Consider the following 22,833-nt stretch of genomic DNA (forward strand, 5'->3'; position numbering starts at 1 on the left):
CCAATGGGATCTCATCATGGAGGAGTATGGGAGCGCTGTATTCGGACAGTGAGGAAAGTCATGATGGCTGTGCTGAAACAACAAGTGCTTGATGATGAAGGCCTAAACACTTTAATGTGTGAAGCAGAGGCTATTGTTAATGGTCGGCCGATTACTAAGATATCGGATGACCCTCGTGACATGACGCCTTTAACTCCGAATCATTTACTGCTGTTGCGAGGAGGGAACAGCTTACCTCCTGGTAACTTTTCAAAGGAGGATATGTATCGTCGACGATGGAAACAAGTACAGTACTTATCAAATGTGTTCTGGCGACGATGGGTACGGGAGTATTTACCGTCACTGCAACAAAGACAAAAATGGAATGTGCAAAAGAGAAACTTTGCTGTAGACGATGTTGTGCTTGTTCTTGACGAAAACACACCACGAAGTTCATGGCCATTGGGAAGAGTTCTTGAAGTGTACAGCAACCAAAAGGATGGACTTGTACGGTCAGTGAAAGTAAAGACAAACACATCAACGCTTGTGAGACCAATTGACAAACTGGTCCTTCTTGAGAATGCGACCAACTAATTGGAAATATGAACTTTTGAACATTACAGATTGTTCTTCTTCGTTTTATAAGATCCAATTTTGGAATTTATCTTTTCCTTATAAATTTTAACTATATTAGGTTTTTTGTTGACATGTTTATTTTTATGTAAAGGCTATCCATACGGTGCCTTTAAGGGGCCGGAATGTTAACTTTGAAATGTATAATGTCGCCCTCTATTTCATGTTTGGGGAGCAAGAGGGCAGACTTGCTCAGAGTTGTGCTTTGGGCAAGGATAGTTCATAGCCTAGATAAATACACTGATAGTTAAAAATATGTACTGTAATCTATAGGTTCTGGTGAAGAAACAGATGTAAGTTTATGAGGCTTTATATTTAGATAATATAATCTTTTGTATCATTTAACTGTAGCCTACTAGATAATTACAAATTACTGACTCAATTATACTATAATCTAGGCCTAGGCCTAGGCTAGGCCTACTGTTAAATTGAAGTAATGATGGTAATACAGTAATGATGAATCGATCATTTTCTATAAATCTAGTTTAATATGATTGTTGAGCTATTTAGCTTAGATGTTCCAATTGTTATACCAATTGATTATTTAATTACAATGACGGCTTTAATTATCCATTAATTTACAGTTTAAACCGTTCGATCTATCGTTCGTTCCACTGCTGTGTGTTCGTTCAACATCTATCCATTGTGTGCTCAACCAATTTGTTCGACCATTCAACCAATTTGTCAAATCGTTCGTTTCATTGCCGTGTTGAATAAACATTATTTATATCTATACCTTTGTGAACGCGTTTAATTCGTTTTGACTCCCAGAACCGCACGTGACGTCAAGGTTATAAGGTTTACTGTTATAGTTATTATTGTTATATGGTTACGTACGTAATTATACCTATGACGATAAATTGATTTGTATCCGTCATTGTTTTACTGTTTATTGTGTCTGACAGAAAATTTATTAACAGTATATTCTGCTAAGCCAAAAGTTATTCAGATATTTAATATTCTGGCGCATACATTATCATTAAAACAATGGCATGTTGAAGGTCCTAGTGTCCGCAATACCTTTGTACCATAATATACAATTATCATATATTAATATTTAATTTCTGATCATGCTGAAAAGACAAAAACAATTACCATGACAATCAACTAATATTTGTTAATTGCCTAAATAAATTACAGTAACTGATAATAATATTTCATTTTTCAGAAAAGAGATTGCAAGCCTAATCTACTAAAAACATTAGACACTGACACTAGACACTTACACATGCTATATTGTATGTTACTTCCATTTTCATCTGCTCTAATTTGGTTCAATGGATTGTGTCAGTTATATTTGTTTACAACTAGCAAACGTAAATTTCTAGCCCTATTATTATTCTTATACTTAAAAAACGAACATTTATTTTTATAAAGGATAGGTGGAACTTAAACAAAAGACAATACAACATTTGTAAATGATTTGTACAAAATAAAACAATTTAAAAAAATTAAACACACAGCGTGGCTATTGTCACCTTTTTGGGGTCGATACACACCATGGGGTGAGGTTCTCATCACATATTAATTTTACATGATATATTGTACATGAAGCGCCCTCTATTTTCAGCTTATGCGTACGAATAAGTTCATATTGTAAGGTATCCAAACCAGTTAAACGGTCTCGCTTAAATGAGTCCTGTAAGAAAACAAAAAACAAGCAAATTTTAATATATTTCTTAATATCTGCAGCTGGAAAGTTTGGCCAAGGTGGAGAATATTATTACGCTCTGCTTAGAGTAGTTTTATAAAACAAAATGTGATTGCCCATATATGGTAGATGACATAATCGTGTCCATATATGGACACATCACATTTGTTGTCACAACGTTTGATAGCTTAAAGCTCTGTCTACACTTTACGCGACAACTAACTGTGATGTGCCCATATGGATATGATGATGTCATATCACTACCATATTTGGGCACATTACACTTTTTTATCAAAATAGTATAGACGGATGTGAATGTGACATGCATTGCGTTAAATGTAGGATTTAGACTGAATAAATTAAAAAAACAATATTTATTTTTCAAACCTTTCTTTGTTCATGTGACCTTTCCATGTCTCGAGGCCTTCGTACTTTATCATGCATATGATAGAAAGACTCACGTCCTGTTGTTATTCCTTCCGGTCTAGAAATCTTTAAAAAAAAAAACATTTTTTTGTAATCAAACTAACAATTACAGATGACTTAATGCAAGTTCATATTAAATCTACTTGAGAAAGAAAATTATGGCAGGATGACAGTGGCGAATTCAGGATTGTGAAATAGGGGGACCTAAAAATGGTGAAGAGCTGGGCTTAAATCGATGTTTTATTACATTACTTTTTGTGAAATTAATATTTATATCCATTATTAAATCTATCCATCTATTAAATAGTACATGTCTATGTTTTATACCAAGCAATGCGTGAACTACCAATAATTAATTAATTGTCTCAACAATATTGTTATTAAATGTTATATCGGACAACAAAAAAGAGGTAAAAAGAAAAGGTAGAAAGAAAAGATAACTCAACCCATACTTCAATAATATATAACTATATACATAGATATTGTTTCAAGAAATAAACAGAAATTAATATCCTGCATTGTAAAACAAGGACTTGTCATCCCAACAACTGTTTAGGTTATTAGTTTTTGTTTGTTAACGAATTTTTAATTACAATTTGTTTTATGTACCGAAAAATATGGCCGATTCCGCTGAACGGCGCAAAATTGTGTTCAATGTAACTACCGGTATATTTATTTGACTGATTTTCATGGCTGTTTCGGCATTTTTTATGCCTAATTAATTAGCTACAATTTAATGTAATTTTTAATTCCTAATTTTATGAATCTTCGTCGGCATTGAATTTTATAGTAAAATGATCCAAAAATGTTAAAGTATAGACAAGTAGTCGTGAATTTTCAGTGACCAGCTATCAACAATTGTGTTTAGGTCGTGTTTTCGCAGAAATGTATTTCTCATTCGATTTATGACCACTTTTTTATTCTATCTATAGCTAAATGTGACTTATTGCATACACATCACTATTTCTGAAGAGCATAATTACAAACAAAGCTCTCACAAAAAAATATCAAATAAAATACACCACGAAAAATATATAGTTTGGTAATCTATACTTTAGGGTCTGCCTTCATCATCTAATTTCGACTACCACAACCATGTTCACATTACGGTAAGCAGAAGTCGTTTTTATTATTCCAATACTTCACATCTTATTTCTATTAATTACTAATTCATATGTTATCATTGAAATATTTTAAACTGCGACTGACGGACAGAGTCCCTCTCATGCAAGTTGTCACTTTATAATGTATACTTTATAATGTAGACCCTAGAATATTCACATAGCACAATTTTTTTTAGCGTCTTTTATGTTCGTAAAGTCCCATATCCAGTATTGCTTTTATTTTTGGTCTTGCAGATATTTTTGAAAGTGAAGGAATACTTTGTGTATAACAAAATCAATGATATACTGTTTAAAGGTTTGCATGGCGAAATCAAATTTTCATATAAAGTTTCTGAAAAGAACCGTTGAGTTTCTCAACGTTTCTATCAATATGCTTTGATCGAGAAATCTCACTCCACAAATCATAACAAAATCAATGATTTTATTCTTGACAATTTGTTTTTTTAATAATTTGTACCTTTATCAAGAGTGTGCTTTTATTATACTTAATCATCCCATGCGAATTAGTATAACCCCATACTAAGGCGGAGCTCGGGTTACTGCTAGTACGTTCTTTTATTTAGTTTAGGTGTGCAAATAAAAGCGAATGTAGACAATAATTTTTCGAATCAGTGCTTGGAAAATGTACTTAGACACTTAGACTAGGCAGAAGGGGCTTCATTTTATACGTCCTTCTACTTTATACTCCTTTGTTGTTTTTTTCATCGTAGGAAAAATATATGTTTTTGCCACTCGAGCTCCCCTAGCCACCTGTGCTGACCATTGTTGGGCCTGAGGCAAGAACATTTTTGGAATATGAACATTTTAGATCAAAGTTCTGGCTTTTAATTATATGGTTAAAACTACTAATTTTCATTTTGGCAAAAACTTGCTGTGTTTCAAGCGGAGCCTGCTGGTGTGATCTCTCAAACCTCTGTGTAGCTTTCAGAGGTATATCCAAGTTATATCACACACTATAAGCACTGTACTTTACAAACTTAAAACCGACGTGTTTGTGTGATCTCTTAAACCTATGACGTTAACTCCGATAGCATCTCTGATGTTAAGATATATCACACAATTAAAAAAAACAGCTTGCGTTATTACTGCTCCAGTCATCACCACATCTGTATCTGTATCAGGTTGCACAATAATTCGCGAGGATCCGTCACAGAAAGCAACCCTTTCAGTTTTTACAACAAAACGATTTACTGTAGGCCTACACCTATATTGTCTAAACGAACAACAAACACATTTCAGATATCATTTTGTTAGTAAAGTTTCACCAAAATATTTATTTGCCATAAAAATATATATACCGTATTGTTTTAATACATTTCTTTGTATACAAATCTATAAAATTACAATCCAAATATTGCACATTTTGAAAGTTGCAAATATGACAGAGATTCAGTATAAAATATAATATTGATTATTGAATTTGAAAATAATGAATGTGTTATACTGGTAAGATGTTTTTTTTTTCAGATATTAAGTTTGGATAGAAGAGAGATAAGATCGTCAATTGGTGGTCGAGTTTTCTTGCATCTCACGGCCAACTCATTAAGTTGCTGCCAATGGCATGCCTGGGCTACTTCACACATAACAAAGCAGAGGGCAAAGATGTCGCTTGATGTTACTTCAGCAGCAGGTGGTTCCACAAGTGGTGATGTTATTCCACCCATGTCAATAATCTTGCCCATCCATTCTTCACTTTCATGTGAAAGTAGAATGTTTTCTGCCTTTATGTCATTATGTGCAATTTTGTTCTGGTGGAGAAACTTCACACCATCAGATACTGTCAATAGAATGTTAAGAATTGACCTCCTGTTTATGTTGGCGAATTTACTCTTTATTGCTTTTCTAAGAGTAAGAGATGAACTGTCAACTGCAATAAATGAAGAGACAATTTGGATGATGTTATTATCATCTCTTACTACGCCAAACATGAACGGAAATGATGGATGAGCAGAACATAGTTGCATTGTGCGAGCCTCTAGGTTGATGTTATCTGCACTGCCATTTAAGATGGTTTTGACAGCAACCAATGAGTTGGTCGGAGTGTGTCTCATCAGAGAAACTTCCCCGAAAGCGCCTTCACCGATGACCACTGGTGTTTTCATCTCGTCAACTGGTTTTAGATCCTTCTGGTTGATCACGTTCACGGTTGGCAGGAGACTCAGTAATACATCTGTCTTGTCTTTTCCTCGGTTTAAATCTGTTTGAGCCGATAGCTGAAATCTATTTTTTTTTTAAGTAAAGAAGTTATATGATTTACCATTTTGTTTACAGAAATATCAGATAATATATTGCCTGCTTATATAATTTGTTAGGCCTACAATAAAAAATAATTATCTGTTAATGAGGAGACTCTTTAATAACACTTGAGGAAGTCGTACAATGACATTCTCAGTCTCAGAAGTCAACATCAGAATCCTATTTATAGACCTTATTGTGATGATATCAGATAATCCTACCTTTGAACTTCTTCAAACAATTCCATAACCTTATTCTCTTCATTCTTTAAAAGTTTCTTGAGATTGTCTAGTTCTCTTTCTTTTTGATCGCAATCAACACAGCTAAAAAAATAAACAATACCTGAATAATTTGCTTTGAATTAGCTTGTAATTAACGTGTAATTGTTATTATTGTAATTTCCTTTGCATTTTATCTATAGTTTTTTTTTCAAAATTAAGCTTATTACAAATATAATATTTTAAATTCATTAGTGAACTGGGGGTTAGATCTATTTTGGTTATTATTGTACGGACCCTACACATACCCTTGTTTTCTTGCACTATCTGAACGTTGTTTACTCTTTAACATCTTCTTGGCTTCATTCAGTTGTTCCTTTGCTTCCTTATATTTACTTTCATATCTGTTTGAATTATATTTTAATAAGTTGTAAGATATATTTCTAATTTTTACAACATGTAATTTCAAAGACTTTGAGAAAAAGGTGTCAACAATATTGTTGTATTTATGATTATTATTGAATGTTGATAATAAAGACTATGATGAGAAGATGATGATGAAATTGTTGGTGTTGAAGATAATCATAACGATGATAATAGTGGAAACAAGTTGTAATAATAATGCTATAATCAATAAATACCAGGTTAGCTTTTTATTCAATGGTATCAATTGATTTAGCTAACAAATCCTTTCATGATGGATGTAGTGAATTATCACAACATTGAAAATGGGGTTAGCTTTTTCAATATAAACATTATACTTACTTAGTGTTTGTAGCATTAAGTAATTCTGTTCTCTTTTTCAAAACTTTCTTCAACTGCTCATTTTCTTTCTCCAACTCTTCTACAAGCTCTTCAATTTCTTTCTTCTCTTTGGTATGTTGGCAATATTTCTCATTCAGCCTGAATTGGCAATTGAACATAATGTTAGATGTGTTGAAAATAGCATTAGCACAGATGGTTACTGTAGCTCCTAGTATTTAACTTTTGAATATTTACTTGGCATTTACAGCTTCAAGACATTCAAACTCTTTCTGTAAATCTTTCATTTCATTTGAAATTTTCTTTACTTCTTCCCTCATTCTGAAATTATAATAAAAATGTTTAAAAAAATTATCTAATAAAAAACAATGATAGGTTAATAAATAACTGTAAAAGTTGTTACAGATCAAACTGTTAAAATATTTACTTGGCATTTACAGCTTCTAGACATTCAAACTCTTTCTGCAAATCTTTCCTTTCACTTAACACTTTCTTTACTTCATCATCTTTGTTTTTAAACTCTTCCATCATTCTGAATTAAAAATAAAAATGTTTGAATGTGTTGAAAAATTATCAAATAACAAATAGGGTTAGCTTAACAAGTAACTGTAAAAGTTGTCAAAGATAAAACTGTTCAATACTTACTTGGCATTTACAGCTTTTAACTCTTTCTGTAGTTCCTTCTTTTCATTTGACAATTTCTTTATTTCCTTACTATTGTTTTTAGAATCTTCCATCATTCTGAAATTAAGATAACAATGTTGGTGTTGCAATATTATCAAATAAAAAATATGGTTAGCCTAATAAACTGTAGCTCCATTACAATTATACCTAGATACAAAAGTAAAAATGTCAATATTTACTTGGCATTTACAGCTTCTAGACATTCCAACTTTTTCTGTAAGTCTTTCCTTTCATTTCCAACTTTCTTTATTTCATCACCTTTGTTTTTAAACTCTTCCATCATTCTGAAATGAAAATGTTTGAAGTGTTGAAAAATGATATAGGGTTAGCTTAATAAATTATTATTGTAGCTCCTTTACTATTCAAATAATTATGTTACAAAGATGAACTGATCAATACTTACTGGGCATTTACAGCTTCCAACTCTTTCTTTTCATTTCCAACTTTCTTTACTTCATCATCTTTATTTTTCAAATCTTTCATCATTCTGAAATAGAAATGTTTGAGGTATTGAAAATGATAGAGGGTGAGCTTAATAAATGGTTATTGTAGCTCCATTATTATATACATTTGTTACAAAGGTAAATTGATCAATACTTACTTGGTATTTACAGCTTCTAACTCTTTTTTTTCATTTGACAATATCTTTATTTCCTCACTATTGATACTAGAATCTTCCATCATTCTAAAATTAAGATTAAAAAGGTTTGAATGTCTTGGCAAATTATCAAATAACAAATAGGGTTAGCTTAATAAATAATTGCAAAAGTTAAGATAAAATGTTCAATACTTACTTGGCATTTACAGCTTCTAACTCTTTCTGTACTTCTTTCTTTTCATTTGACAATTTCATTTTTTCCTCACTATCATTTCTAGAATCTTCCATCATTCTGAAATTACGATAAACATTTTGGATGTGTTGCAATGTTATCAAACATAGGGTTAGCTTAATCAACTGTAGCTCCATTAATTTAAACTTAGATACAAAAATAAACATTTTAATAATATTTACTTGGCATTTACAGCTTCCAACTCTTTCTGTAAATCTTTCTTTTCACTTAATACTTTGTTTACTTTATCATCTTTGTTTTTTAACTCTTTTATCATTCTGAAATAATAATAAAATGTTTTAAGTATTGAAAAATGATAGGGTGAGCTTAAATAATAAATTGTTATTGAGCTTCATTACTATTCAAATAACTATGTTACAAAGAACTGATCAATACTTACTGGGCATTTACAGCTTCCAACTCTTTCTGTAAATCTTTCTTTTCACTTAACAAACTTTTTATTTCATCATCTTTGTTTCTAAACTCTTCCATCATTCTAAAAAATAAAAATCAACGAAGTGTTGACAAATTATCAAATCAAAAATATAGGTTAACTGTAGCTCCATTTTTACTATTCAAATTTGTTACAAAGATGAACTTTTCAATATTTACTTGGAATTTACAGCTTCCAACTCTTTATTTTCATTTCCAACTTTCTTTATTTCCTCATCTTTGTTTGTAAACACTTCCATCATTCTGGCTTTCTTCTCATTTAATACTTTCTTCAGCTCTCCGTTTCTTTTCTTAAACTCTTTTACTAGCCTTTCACTTGCTTTTTTTCTATAAACATAATAATAATATAAAACATTCAGGTATATAACAATTAACACATTACATTTTGATACTATTATAAAAATATTGTATAACATAATTGATCCTTTTAGCTGTTTTTATTTTGTTCATACTTTTCTCTTAATTTCTCTGCTTCCATTTCAATAGCTTCCATATCGTTTCTCTTAGTTGAAGCACATTCAACGTGACACAGGAATGTACTTATGATCTTAAAACAATTATTTAATAAGAAATTGAATTAATATTTGTTAGATAAAATTAAATGTTGTTGAATGAAAGTTAATTAATAGTGATAATAATAATGTGAAACTTGCAAGACATATTTTTCCTACCTTGTTGCCTTCCATTGTCCGCATAAATACCAAATCACCTGGATTAACAGTATTTCTTTTTGATGCTGAAAGTGGATCGGCATCTGGTTGGAATGATCCTGTTACTGGCTTCTTCTTCAACAGATTCATTCCTGTTGTATGCAGTTGCGGATCAAAGCTACAGTACAAATACAAATAGAATGAATCCAGACATTGTTTTATTTGATCAAATTCAACAAATTTAAAAATAAATTACATGGGCTTCTATATGCTGGGTCAGGAACGCCATGTGTAGGAAGAGCAGAATATTAGGCCCTAGCCCTAATATCTAGGCTAGGTAGGCCTACCTAGAGGTAGGCTTAGTCTAGCCTAACCAGACCCAGGCCCTAGTCTAGCTACAGAGGCAGAAGGCCTAGTACTAGCTAAGCCTAGGCTAGTCCATGTCCATTCATACATAGAGGAATACTTTATTTATAATATTGCCTAGCCTCCTAGCTAGTAGAGGCCCTTTTACTATTTTAGTATTAGGTAGGCATTAGTTAGTTAGGGCCTAGCTAGACTAGGCAGGCCTACTACAGTACTTAGTAGTAGGCCTAGGCCTATATATAGGCCTAGCCAAGCTAGGCCCTAACTAACTAGTAGGTAGGCCTAGCTAAAGAAGGCTAAAAACTAGCCTAGGCCTCTGGGCTTACCTTACTACTACTAGTAGGGCCTAGGCCTCCTACCTTAGGCCTATCTAAAGGCTACTAGGCCTAGAGGGGCCTAGCTAGGACAAGCCCTAGCCTAGCTAGGCCCTATACTATAGCCTAGTAGGCCTCTAGGTAGAGAGAGGTAGGCCTAGTTAGCCTAACTAAGGCTACTACTACTACTACTACTACTAGCCTAGCCTAGGCCTAGCCTAGGCTAGGGCCAGGCTAGAGGCTGGTGGTTAAAACTTACCGTCGTGAACGGCGCAAAAAAGGAAGTAGATTGATGCTAGAATTCATATTGCTAGCTTAGACGTATAAATACAAATATTTAGGATGCGTAAAGGTAAATTAATTCGTCGTATTTAAAACCAGAAAAAAACAATTCTGACGACTGATATGAATGAGGAGCTCCGGCCGCTCCTCGGTGCCTTTTATACATTTCAGTGTGCGTGCCACCTTGTACGTCATAAAAACAATATCGCGTGTCCGGATTTATGTTCTAAATACGCGCGTCATAAAACCATTGTTTGCTTTACAAAAAAACTATATTGATTATCTTATTAATCACCTAATTCAAATTATGTAGTATTAGTATATATCATAAGTATAACTCATTCTTTTAATTCTAGTAATTTTTACTATTGTAATTAATTTATATTATTGAGGCGTGTTATCGAATTTAATGTGCTACTGGAATGATCCGGTGACAAAGGACGTAAAACCAAGTAGCAAATACGCGCGCAGTACAAAATTGTTGCCATGAAACAACAAAGTAGTGTAGTTAGTACGCATCGAGATATTAAGCCGATATTGAGTATATCACTGGTAGTACGTAAGTGTGAATACGTGATTAAAAAAAAGAAAATTGTGGGGTATGTGGTGAAGCGAATTTTTACAGATAGGCCTACAGATAACTTTTATTGTCGAAATAAACTGGAAATTGCATTTTTCACTTATCACAAAAACAGATATCCAAATATACAGTAGTATAAAAAATAATAACACACCACGATAACAAAATAATATGACATTAATTTTAAAGGACACCCCTTCTAGATGATGGCCGGCCTGAAGTGGTACTCTCGCGCACGTAAAATTAAATAAATTATGATAAATGGCACCAGTAGTTCGCCGGAACTTACACTTTTCCTTATAGCTAATAGCAAAACAATCATAGCTTATTTTTAGTCTACAGCTCATTATATGTCGGCGATCGTTTGGTTGGTCGGTCAGTAAACACTATCGTAAATCTTCTAATATAGAAACATAGGCGTAGATCAATCGCGGTAGATTTTGAACATGGCGAAATTAATGTTTTTCAAATCCAAAGGGTACTACAATTTACAAACAATTTGTATTTAATCTTGTAATTACATTTATTAATAATCTTGTAATAAATCTGGGAGATCGTTTAATTTGAATTCAGAAAAGTTATATTAAATTCGTCGTATTGGCCGTAGCCAGGATCTGCCAAGTGTTCGGACACTAAGTATTTGGGTCATTTCCATGCGAACGTACGTCTGGAACCCAGAAAGCAAATTTTGGGTGAGAAGGCAAATTTAATGCTTATTATTATAGCTCTATCTATATTTATTTACAGCAACTTTTTGAGGAAATTCAATATATCAATGTAAATAGGTGGTATTGATACAATAATGATCGTATCGGCTGGTGGCTAGAAAAAATAATCGGATGCTATAATGTAAACTACAGTAGATGAATGATACCATAGATATTATGTATTATAATAATATTAATGTTCACTATATTAAATCCTTCATGATGATGATACACTTCATAGCCACACATAAATACTGTAGGTAACCGCAGCTTTCCATTTTTTGCCTCACTTAGCCCATGCTAAACAACAATAGGTCTTGCCTTTCTAGAGGCCGCCTACGGTGTATTATGCAAAAAGAATTAATGTAAGATTAACTTAAAATGTAAAAGCCATCACACTAAAACACCGTCCAACGTGATCACTGCTGAACATCGTGGTTTGCAAGCTACAGAGGGGAATCCCCAAATAATAGCGTCTCCACGCTTAATAAAAGGCATGCAGAATTGAGTGATTTCAGGGATCATTAAATTCCATGTGGTGTTCACCACACACCCATACAACATAGTTGGAAATATATGCCAATTAAAGTCAAATTGAGACGATTCCTTGCGTTGTTTGCTTAAAAAGAAAAAAAAAATCCAATAGCGCGCGATTACGCGATCTAGGTCTACATCTTCTAGGTCGGCAAAAAAATGCCGGTAAAGCGTGGTGCCCACTAGACGCAACGTTTTTTTCATTTCATTTATTCCACATTTATTTAGTCATCAATTACAGTACATCATAATTACAGTACAACTGAGAACAGGGATCCTGCATAAAAAAGCTATAGCTTCGTTTTTTTGTAGGACCCTTTTACATAAGAACAAGTATATAGAACTTAAATAAACAAAGGTGTTGTTAATCAGCATATAGTGATAAAAAGTATTTTTTAACCTGTTTTTTTATACATTTATTTTGTAACGTAGCGACGTATCGACGCAAAGTGCTGTATTGCGTAATCACAAGTGGGAACCGACGACGCAACAGTGCTGCAAAAATCGCAGGTTTGATATCAAGCAGGCGGGGGAACACAACACGTTGCGTAGGTTGCGTTAAGCGTGGTTCCCACTAGCGACGCAACACAAGGACGTAACGCAACGCAAGTGAATTGACCAATCACAAGCGATGGCTTATTCGCTTGTGATTGCTAACTGTCTATAACTTCGCTTGTCATTGGTTAAAACTTGCGTTGCGTTAACGTCCTTGCGTTACGTTCTAGTGGGAACCAAGCTTGAGTGGTAGGCCTATGTACGGCATACATCCTCATAGCAGGACTATAGAAACTTAGAGATCGAAATTCACGCTTTATGAAACCTTAAGAGAAATTACAACAAAAACCTTATAAAATTCTCCCATAGATTTCATTATATGGATCTGCTGGGCCGTTACGAGGTGTCTAGCTGATGATTTAACTTTATCAGGCGTGGTTCCCACTAGAACGCAACGCAACGTAACGCAGCGACGTATCGACGCAAAGTGATGTATTGCGTAATCGCAAGTGGGAACCGACGACGCAACAGTGCTGTAAAAATGGCAGGTTTGACTTCACGCAGGCGGGGGCAAACACAATTATTGGAAGGGCATTTGCTTACGTTGCGTAGATTGCGTTACGTTGCGTCCAAGCTTTACAGAGAGAAGGAATGTCGAAAATAGCGCAAAAAACGTTTGACATTTGCCCTTAGACGTTAAAGACATCAACTCAACATGCTGATCCTGATCGTCGGCATGACTTTTATGGCGTTTATTGTTCCGGAGGGTTTTTAGGGAGTTGTTCTTTATTCGAGGAAGGCGTTCTTTATTCGAAGGAGTTGTTCTTTATTCGAGGGAGGCGTTCTTTAAGCGTGGTTTCCACTAGCGACGCAACGCAAGGACGTAACGCAACGCAAATAAATTGACCAATCACAAGCGATGGCTTATTCGCTTGTGATTGCTAACTGTCTATAAGTTCGCTTGTCATTGGTTAAAACGCTTGCGTTGCGTTGACGTCCTTGCGTTACGTTCTAGTGGGAACCAAGCTTCAGGGGTATTCGAGGGAGGCGTTCTTTATTCGAGGGAGGCGTTCTTTATTCGAGGGAGGCGTTCTTTATTCGAGGGAGGCGTTCTTTATTCGAGGGAGTTGTTCTTTATTCGAGGGAGGCGTTCTTTATTCGAGGGAGGCGTTCTTTATTCGAGAGAGTTGTTCTTTATTCGAGAGAGTTGTTCTTTATTCGAGGGAGTTGTTTTTTATTCGAGGGAGTTGTTTTTTATTCGAGGGAGACGTTCTTTATTCGAGGAAGGCGTTTTTTTTTTATTCGGTTTTTTTTTGGGTGTAATATGTTAACATGTATAATCAAATAAAAACCTCCCAGATATAAAAAACAAATACAACACAAAATTAATATCGAGAAGTGATAAAATACAGTAAAATTTGTATGACAATGCTTGGTAAATTGTATATCATGTTAATCAATGAATTCTGCTACAAAAATGTGTTGTATACATTAAAATATTGTGTATATATGCATGCGTTTAATCTGAGAAATAAATAGGAGTTTGTTCAAGAGAGGCGTTATTCAAAATTATGTTCTAATTGTAATTTAGAAGTGTTGGGTGGGGGATATGGACCATGTGGATCCGCCATGGATGGCAGTTACTCACTACTACTTCGTGCTGGTATGGGAATAAAATGAATCAGTAACGAAGTGCTATGGCTCTTTGGCCATACCAAAAATAACAGAAACAATTAGAAGACTGATATTTGCAGGACACTGTCTTCGCAATAAATAAGAAATTATATTAATAATAATAATTAAATATAATCCTGTAATTGCTAATATTTAATATTTTTCTATTTCTTGTATATCTTTCTTGGTATTTCCATTTTTTGTATACTGTAGTTCTTTTTTAATGAATTTTTGGTCATTTATCCATAGTATTTATATTTAATCAAAGAATATATATCACAAGAATGAGTAATCCGCGATTTTCCCTGTAACAGTAATATTGTCCATGTGGTAGGGCGCCGCCATAAGTGTGGATGTATCTGGGATGTATACAACTTTTTGTGAAGTTTCACTAATCAAATGCTGGACCACCGGAGTATTTTCCGATGATAAAAATGTTATCAACTACATGCCAACATCATGTTAAATACTATTTGAATATTTAATTGTTCGTTTTATGCAATTTATTTAGTAAAAACTGCCGTATAAACAGTTTGATTTATCAACCGGGCGCTACGATAGCGTGACCGGGCGTGTTGGTGTTTACGCGTTTTCACGAAGGATAGTTTAATAATATTCCTATATTTAACTTGTTTCTGGTAAAACAAATAAATGTTAATGACATTTAACATTTTCTCCTATTAATAACATGTGTTTTATACTAATTTATATCATAAAAACAATACTTAATTTACCGGGCGTACAGTAGTACACGGCAATGGTAAAGAATAGGCCGTGCTGAGTAATATTCGTTGATTTTTGGTGTTGCTGTGTTAGGCCTTTTTTGTGAACTAACTTAGCATGTTAGTAAATAATTGTCTGTAAAAGTGAATAAACACTAGTTTGTTAATAAATATGTATTATAAAATAGTTTACAATTGCAAAAACTATCATCATAATTCTATTTAATGTGACATGTATCATGTCTATTAAATCAAGTCTTATTTAGTATGTATACATCCGCCCTTATGAGGGCGGGCATCACTCACAGGAGCTCTCTGTTACAAATTTCTCATGCAAAAATCGCGGAATACTCATTCTTGTGATATATATTCTTTGATTTAATGGAAGCTAACTTTCCTTCTGTATCGAGGACAATAAAAGTATTTCACCTATTTAACAGTACTAATAATAAAAACCCAATATTATAGTAACAAAATATATGATTATTTTCTAATTATTTATTTTTCTTTTAACTCAATTTTTATTGTTAAATCATTCTTACCTCTAGATCGGCTTCTTTCATTCTCATATAAAATTCATCATCTTCTCTGCCCCATCCCCAAAATTTGTTGGACAGACCATTCAACTGTAATACAATTATTATATTCAAATTATAATGTAAACTATATATATTATACTATACCAGGTATATTACCCTGTATGGTTGGTTATTTTTAGCAAACAATTAAAATGATACAGTATTATTATACATTAATATTATTGAATGAATATCCAGAATAAAGAAGATTTCTATCTACAGTATCTATTTATATAGTATGCATATAATGACTAATAAAAAGGCAAAATTTGGTCCAATTGCCAAACCGCAACATTTTGGAAGAATTGGGGAAAAATCAAGATGTCATGACACTGTGTCAAATATGATTGGGGGTCAATAAATGTGGGGCTAATAATTATTTGTTTATTTAGTAAAATTGAATTAAAATAAATAATTTTATTAAAATTAAACTGCTGCGACAATCTCAAAAGAAGATACTGATCCAGGTGTCATGGATATAATACAAGCACGGCCTCAAAGTGAAATTCTGGTACAGTGTAGACAAAAAACTCATTTCAGTCAAAATGGGTGAAATCAAGGTAATCTAACAACAGGACGCTGAGTATGCCAATGTAAGAACTTGTAGCAGTCCTTTTGATCTTATGTCTGGCTGCGAAAATTACCAACAGGAATGTACATATTACCTGTGGTGCTGTGTCTTTTAACCAAACATTTGAGGAAGCCAATTGGCTAATCGAAAATCAGTCAAAAAGTTTAGGGGGCGTTAAAATGACTGTGTAGCAGCTACAGATAAACCCTTTGATCGTTGGAGCTCAGCATCCTGTTAGATTGCCGTTGGTGAATACATACAGTATCTGTGTTTTTGAAACAACTCAATACAATTTAATAATAATAATAATAATATTTATTCGGCAAAAGTTCTAAAAAGTTTTCCAATACATCTTGCCAGGAGCAAGTAATAAGCATGAGCCCAAACACTGCTCTTACTCCATCAATACTTATAAAATACAAAAATAACAAAACTAGGTTGTACAAATTAAGTAAAAACAAAACAGATATAAAGAGAACACAAATTATAAATAAGCTGCATTGAATAAACAATGTAAAAAATTACAACTTAATATTTTGAGATCAAATGTTTGGTGAGTTACCATTTGATAGTGTTTCATCTGCAATAGAAGTATGCCACCAACAAATGTCTTATAGCTATACCGAGGATGGAGTTCGTAAGATGATAAGTGATGCGGACCATTCTTGACGACATCGAAACTGTAACTTAAATGTTCGTTCCTTGGCAACAAGTCCACATCATGCATTACTAGGTAATGACATTTTTCTTTGGCTTGCATGTAGCCTATATTTAGTAAAGATGCTCTATTAAATCTGAAAAAAAAAAAATTGTTATTTTATATTATAATGATCATAATAAAATAAAGATGACCTAAACTAATAATATCTTATAAAGTGCCTGATGTTGTGAAACATCTAAAGCGCTGTACATATTATTACCCCGGTCATTTTTGGATTAATATGTATGGAAAAACTCTCCTAATGCAGCTATTAATCAGTGTCTTGACCTTACTCATTTGTACACCTGAATAGAGAGAGGCAAACGTAAGTAAAGTGTCTTGCCCAAGGATACAAGCAATGTAACAAGCATTGGATTCAAACCCAATCTCATGATCAGTAGTCCAACATATAACACATTACAGCACACACTCTAGACAATGGAGACTGTTGATGATGTTGATATTCTCAATCTCATCAGAAGTAACAATAACATTGATATAAAGTTTAATTGACTCAGCATATTAATGTTAAAACATAGAGAATAATAATACATATCGGATAAAAATTGTGTTGGTTGTATTAATCTGTAATCTGTGTATCCTTGATGTACAAACGGTGAACACCACCATTGCTGGTCAGTGTTTTTAATCGCATACGATGGTCAGAAGTCAAGTGCAAGAAGATCAGTTAATAGCAGAGTGCGCACCGCTTTTGTGAAAGAATTTTCAATGTCAATGGTTTTCACTTTATTCTTAAAGCTGCTAGGTTTGGTTCCATTCATCTAGCGGATGGATTCCAAATCAGGAATTGTCTTTGGGTAGGGTGTCTTTTAAATTGGTTGCTATGTGCTTGTATTTGCCAGTAAAGTACTTGATTGCCTAGTTAGTGAGATTATGTCAGTTCTTTGTTTAATGATGGTGATAATAATGTAGAGGTTGATAATGATGACTATGATATACTGTATGATTGATTGATATATGCAGGGAAGAATTAGATGATGATGATGATAATTGATGATGATGTCTATTATAAAGCCTACTGTAATACAAATGTCTCTAAAGCGATCTATACAAACAAAAAGTCAATAAAGTATTAACGTCGAATGAAAAATTTGTAAATGACGCAGTGGAATCATTTCTATCGCTCCGTTTTCCAGCATTTTGAAGCTCTCAAAGTTAAAGTGGAAGACTGTATGCTATCTTATTTATAAAAAATTATTATTAAATATTATATATATATATAATAATATATACAGAAAAACTTGTTCATTGGTTGATTCTACTGAAAAATTTGAGAGTAACCAAACTGGCCGCATTTTTCGGATAAGACAATCAATTAATTGTCTAACCAAAAACGTCATTTATCTCATATACTGTAATATTTGTGGCAAACAGTACGTCGGAGAAACAAAAAACACTCTCCGTATGAGAATGACACAACATAGATCAGCTATCAAAACATTAAAGCTTGATCAACCTGTAGCCGAACATTTTAATTCAGCTGGTCACTCGATTGCAGAGTTATTGCAATAGACCACGATGTCAAATGGAGCGACAAAACTCGCAAAGACAAAGAAAACCACTGGGAATTACTACTTAAAACCACAAAACCTTTTGGACTTAACATTAGGAACATACTCCCAGATCGGTAAAATTATTCCATTGACTACCAAAATTTAAGTTTCAATATTTACCACCATTTAAGCTGTTTTTTTAGTCTCATTCCAAAATTGTTTATATCTCTACCAAGCTACCTTCTTTGTTTTCTACTCTTATTCAGACTCCACCCTGGCAGCGCTTGCCAGCTTTATACTATGACGTTATCCAAATTCATTCACTTGCACTGATGAAGGGCTAGTGTTGCCCGAAAGCTCTGCTAACTTTTCTGGCTGTTTACTTTATCGTTTTGATTTAGCTTTTCGCTTTTTATTTTTGTATCTCCATTGAGATCCAGCCACTGATACCCACAGCATTGTCATTTTTTTAAGTAATTTGCCTAGGATTTACATATAATATACTATTATTATTATTGGTAATTATCTGATGATAGAGAAGAAATACCTACCTATATCCATCCACTTGGTTGACTATATAAAATTCATGTCGTACTTTCTGCATGTTTAAAAATTTATCCATATATGGAACAAATTGTAGAAGTTCTTCAAAACGGTCTCGAAACGGAACAATAATGGCCAGCACTTGAGGTTGCCAGTCAGTCATATCAACAGCATTTTCATTTAAATTTTCATTTTTACCAATCTCATTGTCTGTGTGTTCTTTTTCTCGGCTACATTTAATGTTTTTCAGCCTATGTTCAATTTCTTCCGAACTCTCACAATTGCAGTTGGTGTACGTTATCATCAGCACCATTGAAACTATACATGTCAAGAATATTAGTACTATAAACAGTTTTGTGATTGTTAAACGCCCAACTTTGGCCATCTTTAAGACAGTACCCCTCCACCATTTGTTGCATCTATAACGAAACATCATTATTCTGTTAGTAGCAGTAAGTAACTGAATAAAATCAATTCTAAACTGAATATTAATTGATTCAAGTAATTGTTGTTATATTTTTGTGAGCGCAACATCTGGCCTATTAAATCTAAACTAGGCTTTGCCTGTGGTAATAGTGTACTATTGGTATTCAGATTTATACATTTAATATTGTACGCCAAAAGCTTTTTAATTAGGTTTAGGATTAAAACAATACCAGGAACAGTGATAACAGTTGGTACTTAATTTTAAAATGTGCATCACAAAAGTCAATACTGTATTCATTATAATTAATATTAATGTCTGTAGCTAAATATAGGGTAATAATAACATAGTGCAAGGCAACAAGGCACGCAGGCAAGTCCAAAATTTATGAGATGCATCTACAAAAAATGCGAGGCATTTCACAATAAGTGTACTGTGAGGCAGAGGCAACATATTGTTTGTACTACCTAGCAGGATTACACCAATTATTATTATAATATCAAAAATGATTAAATTATTTTCGACATAGGCCTCTAAGGTTAGGGCTATGTGACAGAATGACAAAAATCATAGTAAAAATATTAAACAACATGATGAGTTTATACATGAATCTCTTTAGATATAGCCTGTACATGGAGGTATAAAATAGAAGGAGAGAGCTTGAATGTATTGTAGCGCGTTAACAGGATGTTGCCATAGTATTTTCAAAGCCAAAGCCTTGTGCCGACAGCGCGCTGCGCGGACTTTGTTACCAACGTCAGCCGGCACCTCTAGTCAGCCCTCTATCACAGAGGAGGTGAGATCCTAAAAAATACACAAACAAACACATATACTTTTGGCATGCGCAGTGCTATTGTTTGTGTTATAATTGTTGCGCAATCAAATGTTTGCTTCCCGCTTAAAAAATCTCTAAATATTGATACCAAACACGTTTACATATGACATTTTAAGCAAATTTTATCAGGCTTCCAATCTATTATAGTTGTTATTGTAATTTACTTGCTGTTTATGCAATTATATGTATTTCGATAAAATATTAATAGACGTCGTCAGACAGCTGTAGTTTTGTGTGAAGAACACATGGTTATTACTTTACATTCTTACGTTAGTCGTTGGGCTGTCGATGATTGCCGGCCAAAGACATTGACGAAATACATTAGGCATATTTCGCGGGTTTGTTGACAATGGATGGGGGGAGGTATTCGATTACAAAACCGTGACTAGGTCTATAGTTTTAGGCTAGGGCCGGAGTAGTCCTTACATAAAAATTATTATAATCTAGACTAAAAATATAATCATTGCTGTAGCAGCCATTTTATCTCCTCTGCATGCAGAGTAAACAAGCATGTGACGTCACGTCGCCGATATCAGGAGGCATGCGCAGTGACTCGGAACGCGACTAGGAAGCGACAACGCGGAGAGGCACACTGCGCGTAACATTGTGTAACATGCTGAGGCGGCGGACTACGTAGTACAAAGGCTTGTCTTCCGAGCTCTCTCCTTCTATTTTATACCTCCATGGCCTGTATGAAATAAAATAATTGATTTATATAATATTATTTTAGTATTATAATAGCATAGTAGTGTAGCACATTAAGATATAATATATTATTGTGAATAGTTCCAGCTAGGCCCTCTCTCTCTCTGTTTCAAAGAAGCAGGAAGCTAGGCCTAGGTAAATGGATGACAACATTAACAACGATCGAGACCACTAGAAAGGTGGAGGAATACAGGCTACTCTACTACGACGGCCTTCTTCTTTCACGCGAATTACCATCCACACACGTCACACACACAACAAGGCTAGCCTACCTAGCTAGGTAGCCTAGCTTAGCCTGGGTTAGGCCTAGAGTGGGGGAGAGAATGAATTAACCAGAAAAATAAATGAACCAACGTGCTCTACTCAATGGGTTATTTTCTTATTTTCCAAATATTGATACTTACTTTAAAATAACATTATATTTTTTATAAATCTTCAATGTTTCTTAATCAACGTGTCACTTCTTGTTTCTTGTTGTAATTACTCAAGCGTATCGACACACGGCAGCCGTTTTTAAATTTAGAATAATGTTTTGGTGTAGCGCCGCCTGTGACGTAATTCTGAACTTTTGCCCAATAAAAAATGACCGAAGCCCAACTTATTCATGTTTCTGTCTTAATTTATACATCAACAACTCCATACCCTCTATCGTTTCAGCACACGTGACAGAGTATAAGACTGGGAAATTGTATGTTGTCAACATACTTGATTTAATTCAAAACCACCCTGTCATTTCATACTTAATACTGTTATAATGTTGCTGTCTTGACTAAGCTCCACCTGGGCCTACACCCTTCCCTGGGACTGACCTAAGAACAGTTTGAAAAATATAAAATCGGAATTATACTTCGAAATATTAAACAAAAAATAAAAGTCTACAGGACCAGCCCACCATGGTTGGGATGGAGCTAAGAAAATTAGAAAAATACTGAGCTGCTAGGGCTATTTGCGTGGTGCAGCACCTCACCGCTCACAACCCCACTAAACTTATATGCAACTCCAACCATGGAGTAAGAAAGCTGCAGGGAGCAATAATACTATACGCAGTCATTTTATACAAAAATGTTAAACTGTATTTATTCAAATTTGTTATTGAATAAACACCCCACATGGAGCAGCATCATTTGAAATTCCCACTTTGAATAGAGGCCCCTGTCCACTTCATAATATATATAAACTCCTGTCTTGTAGATAAACGAATAAACACTGTTTAGTGACAGCTGTGTATGAATATTGTTTTATGCGCAATCCTTACCTGTGTGCAATTCAGCCCAGTTAAAATGCAAGACACAAATAATTCTTCCACACTTAAATTTACATGGTATATGCTTTTTTAATAAAGATTGTACAGTATTTACATGTTTACAGTATAATTTTTAATCATTTTATAGATAACATTGTAACAAAATTATTTACCAAGCAATAAAATCTTTCTTTCCTTCAAAGTCGTCGCTAGAACACAAAACGATGTCTATAGACGTGAAATCCCGTTTGTTTGACGCATACATATCAAGTATTTTCTTATATAACAGTGAACTCTGGGTACTAAACAAAAAATTACAAGAGAGTATAGATATATATCACAGGAAAATGTTGCGAAAGATGATAGATATTAAATAACAGATAGAGTGTGTAACACGAAAA

General features: G+C 33.8%; 2 protein-coding genes across 2 annotated transcripts; both read right to left on the bottom strand.

The window, feature by feature from the left end:
* Positions 1-570: 570 nt before the first annotated feature.
* LOC140046774 (beta-1,4-galactosyltransferase 7-like) lies at positions 571-21,703 on the bottom strand. The gene is made up of 6 exons (XM_072091499.1): positions 21,594-21,703; positions 19,234-19,644; positions 17,031-17,262; positions 15,862-15,945; positions 2,651-2,755; positions 571-2,251 (listed from the first exon to the last, which is right to left on the bottom strand). The coding sequence occupies exons 2-6, from the start codon at positions 19,608-19,610 to the stop codon at positions 2,087-2,089; spliced, it is 963 nt and encodes a 320-aa protein (XP_071947600.1). The 5' UTR covers positions 19,611-19,644; positions 21,594-21,703; the 3' UTR covers positions 571-2,086.
* LOC140046773 (uncharacterized) lies at positions 5,138-8,594 on the bottom strand. The gene is made up of 11 exons (XM_072091497.1): positions 8,507-8,594; positions 8,314-8,397; positions 8,116-8,199; positions 7,892-7,996; positions 7,674-7,769; positions 7,456-7,560; positions 7,266-7,349; positions 7,032-7,169; positions 6,575-6,670; positions 6,270-6,371; positions 5,138-6,033 (listed from the first exon to the last, which is right to left on the bottom strand). Exons 1-11 carry the CDS (start codon positions 8,563-8,565, stop codon positions 5,277-5,279), a joined length of 1,710 nt encoding a protein of 569 aa, XP_071947598.1. The 5' UTR covers positions 8,566-8,594; the 3' UTR covers positions 5,138-5,276.
* Positions 21,704-22,833: the final 1,130 nt, after the last annotated feature.

This window comes from Antedon mediterranea, chromosome 4 (assembly GCF_964355755.1).
Source record: "Antedon mediterranea chromosome 4, ecAntMedi1.1, whole genome shotgun sequence".
Classification (NCBI taxonomy): domain Eukaryota; kingdom Metazoa; phylum Echinodermata; class Crinoidea; order Comatulida; family Antedonidae; genus Antedon; species Antedon mediterranea.

What these genes read in the sequence shown, in the direction of transcription:
- LOC140046773 (XM_072091497.1), bottom strand. Translation starts at nt 8,565, where the DNA reads ATGAAATTGTCAAATGAAAAGAAAGAAGTACAGAAAGAGTTAGAAGCT. An exon ending in TTAGAAGCTGTAAATACCAA is followed by an intron (nt 8,200 to 8,313) that starts GTAAGTATTGAT and finishes TTTCTATTTCAG; the next exon opens with AATGATGAAAGATTTGAAAA. An exon ending in GATAGTGCAAGAAAACAAGG is followed by an intron (nt 6,372 to 6,574) that starts GTATGTGTAGGG and finishes TTATTTTTTTAG; the next exon opens with CTGTGTTGATTGCGATCAAA.
- LOC140046774 (XM_072091499.1), bottom strand. Translation starts at nt 19,610, where the DNA reads ATGGCCAAAGTTGGGCGTTTAACAATCACAAAACTGTTTATAGTACTA. An exon ending in AGATGAAACACTATCAAATG is followed by an intron (nt 15,946 to 17,030) that starts GTAACTCACCAA and finishes ATTGTATTACAG; the next exon opens with TTGAATGGTCTGTCCAACAA. An exon ending in TGAAAGAAGCCGATCTAGAG is followed by an intron (nt 2,756 to 15,861) that starts GTAAGAATGATT and finishes TTTTTTTTAAAG; the next exon opens with ATTTCTAGACCGGAAGGAAT.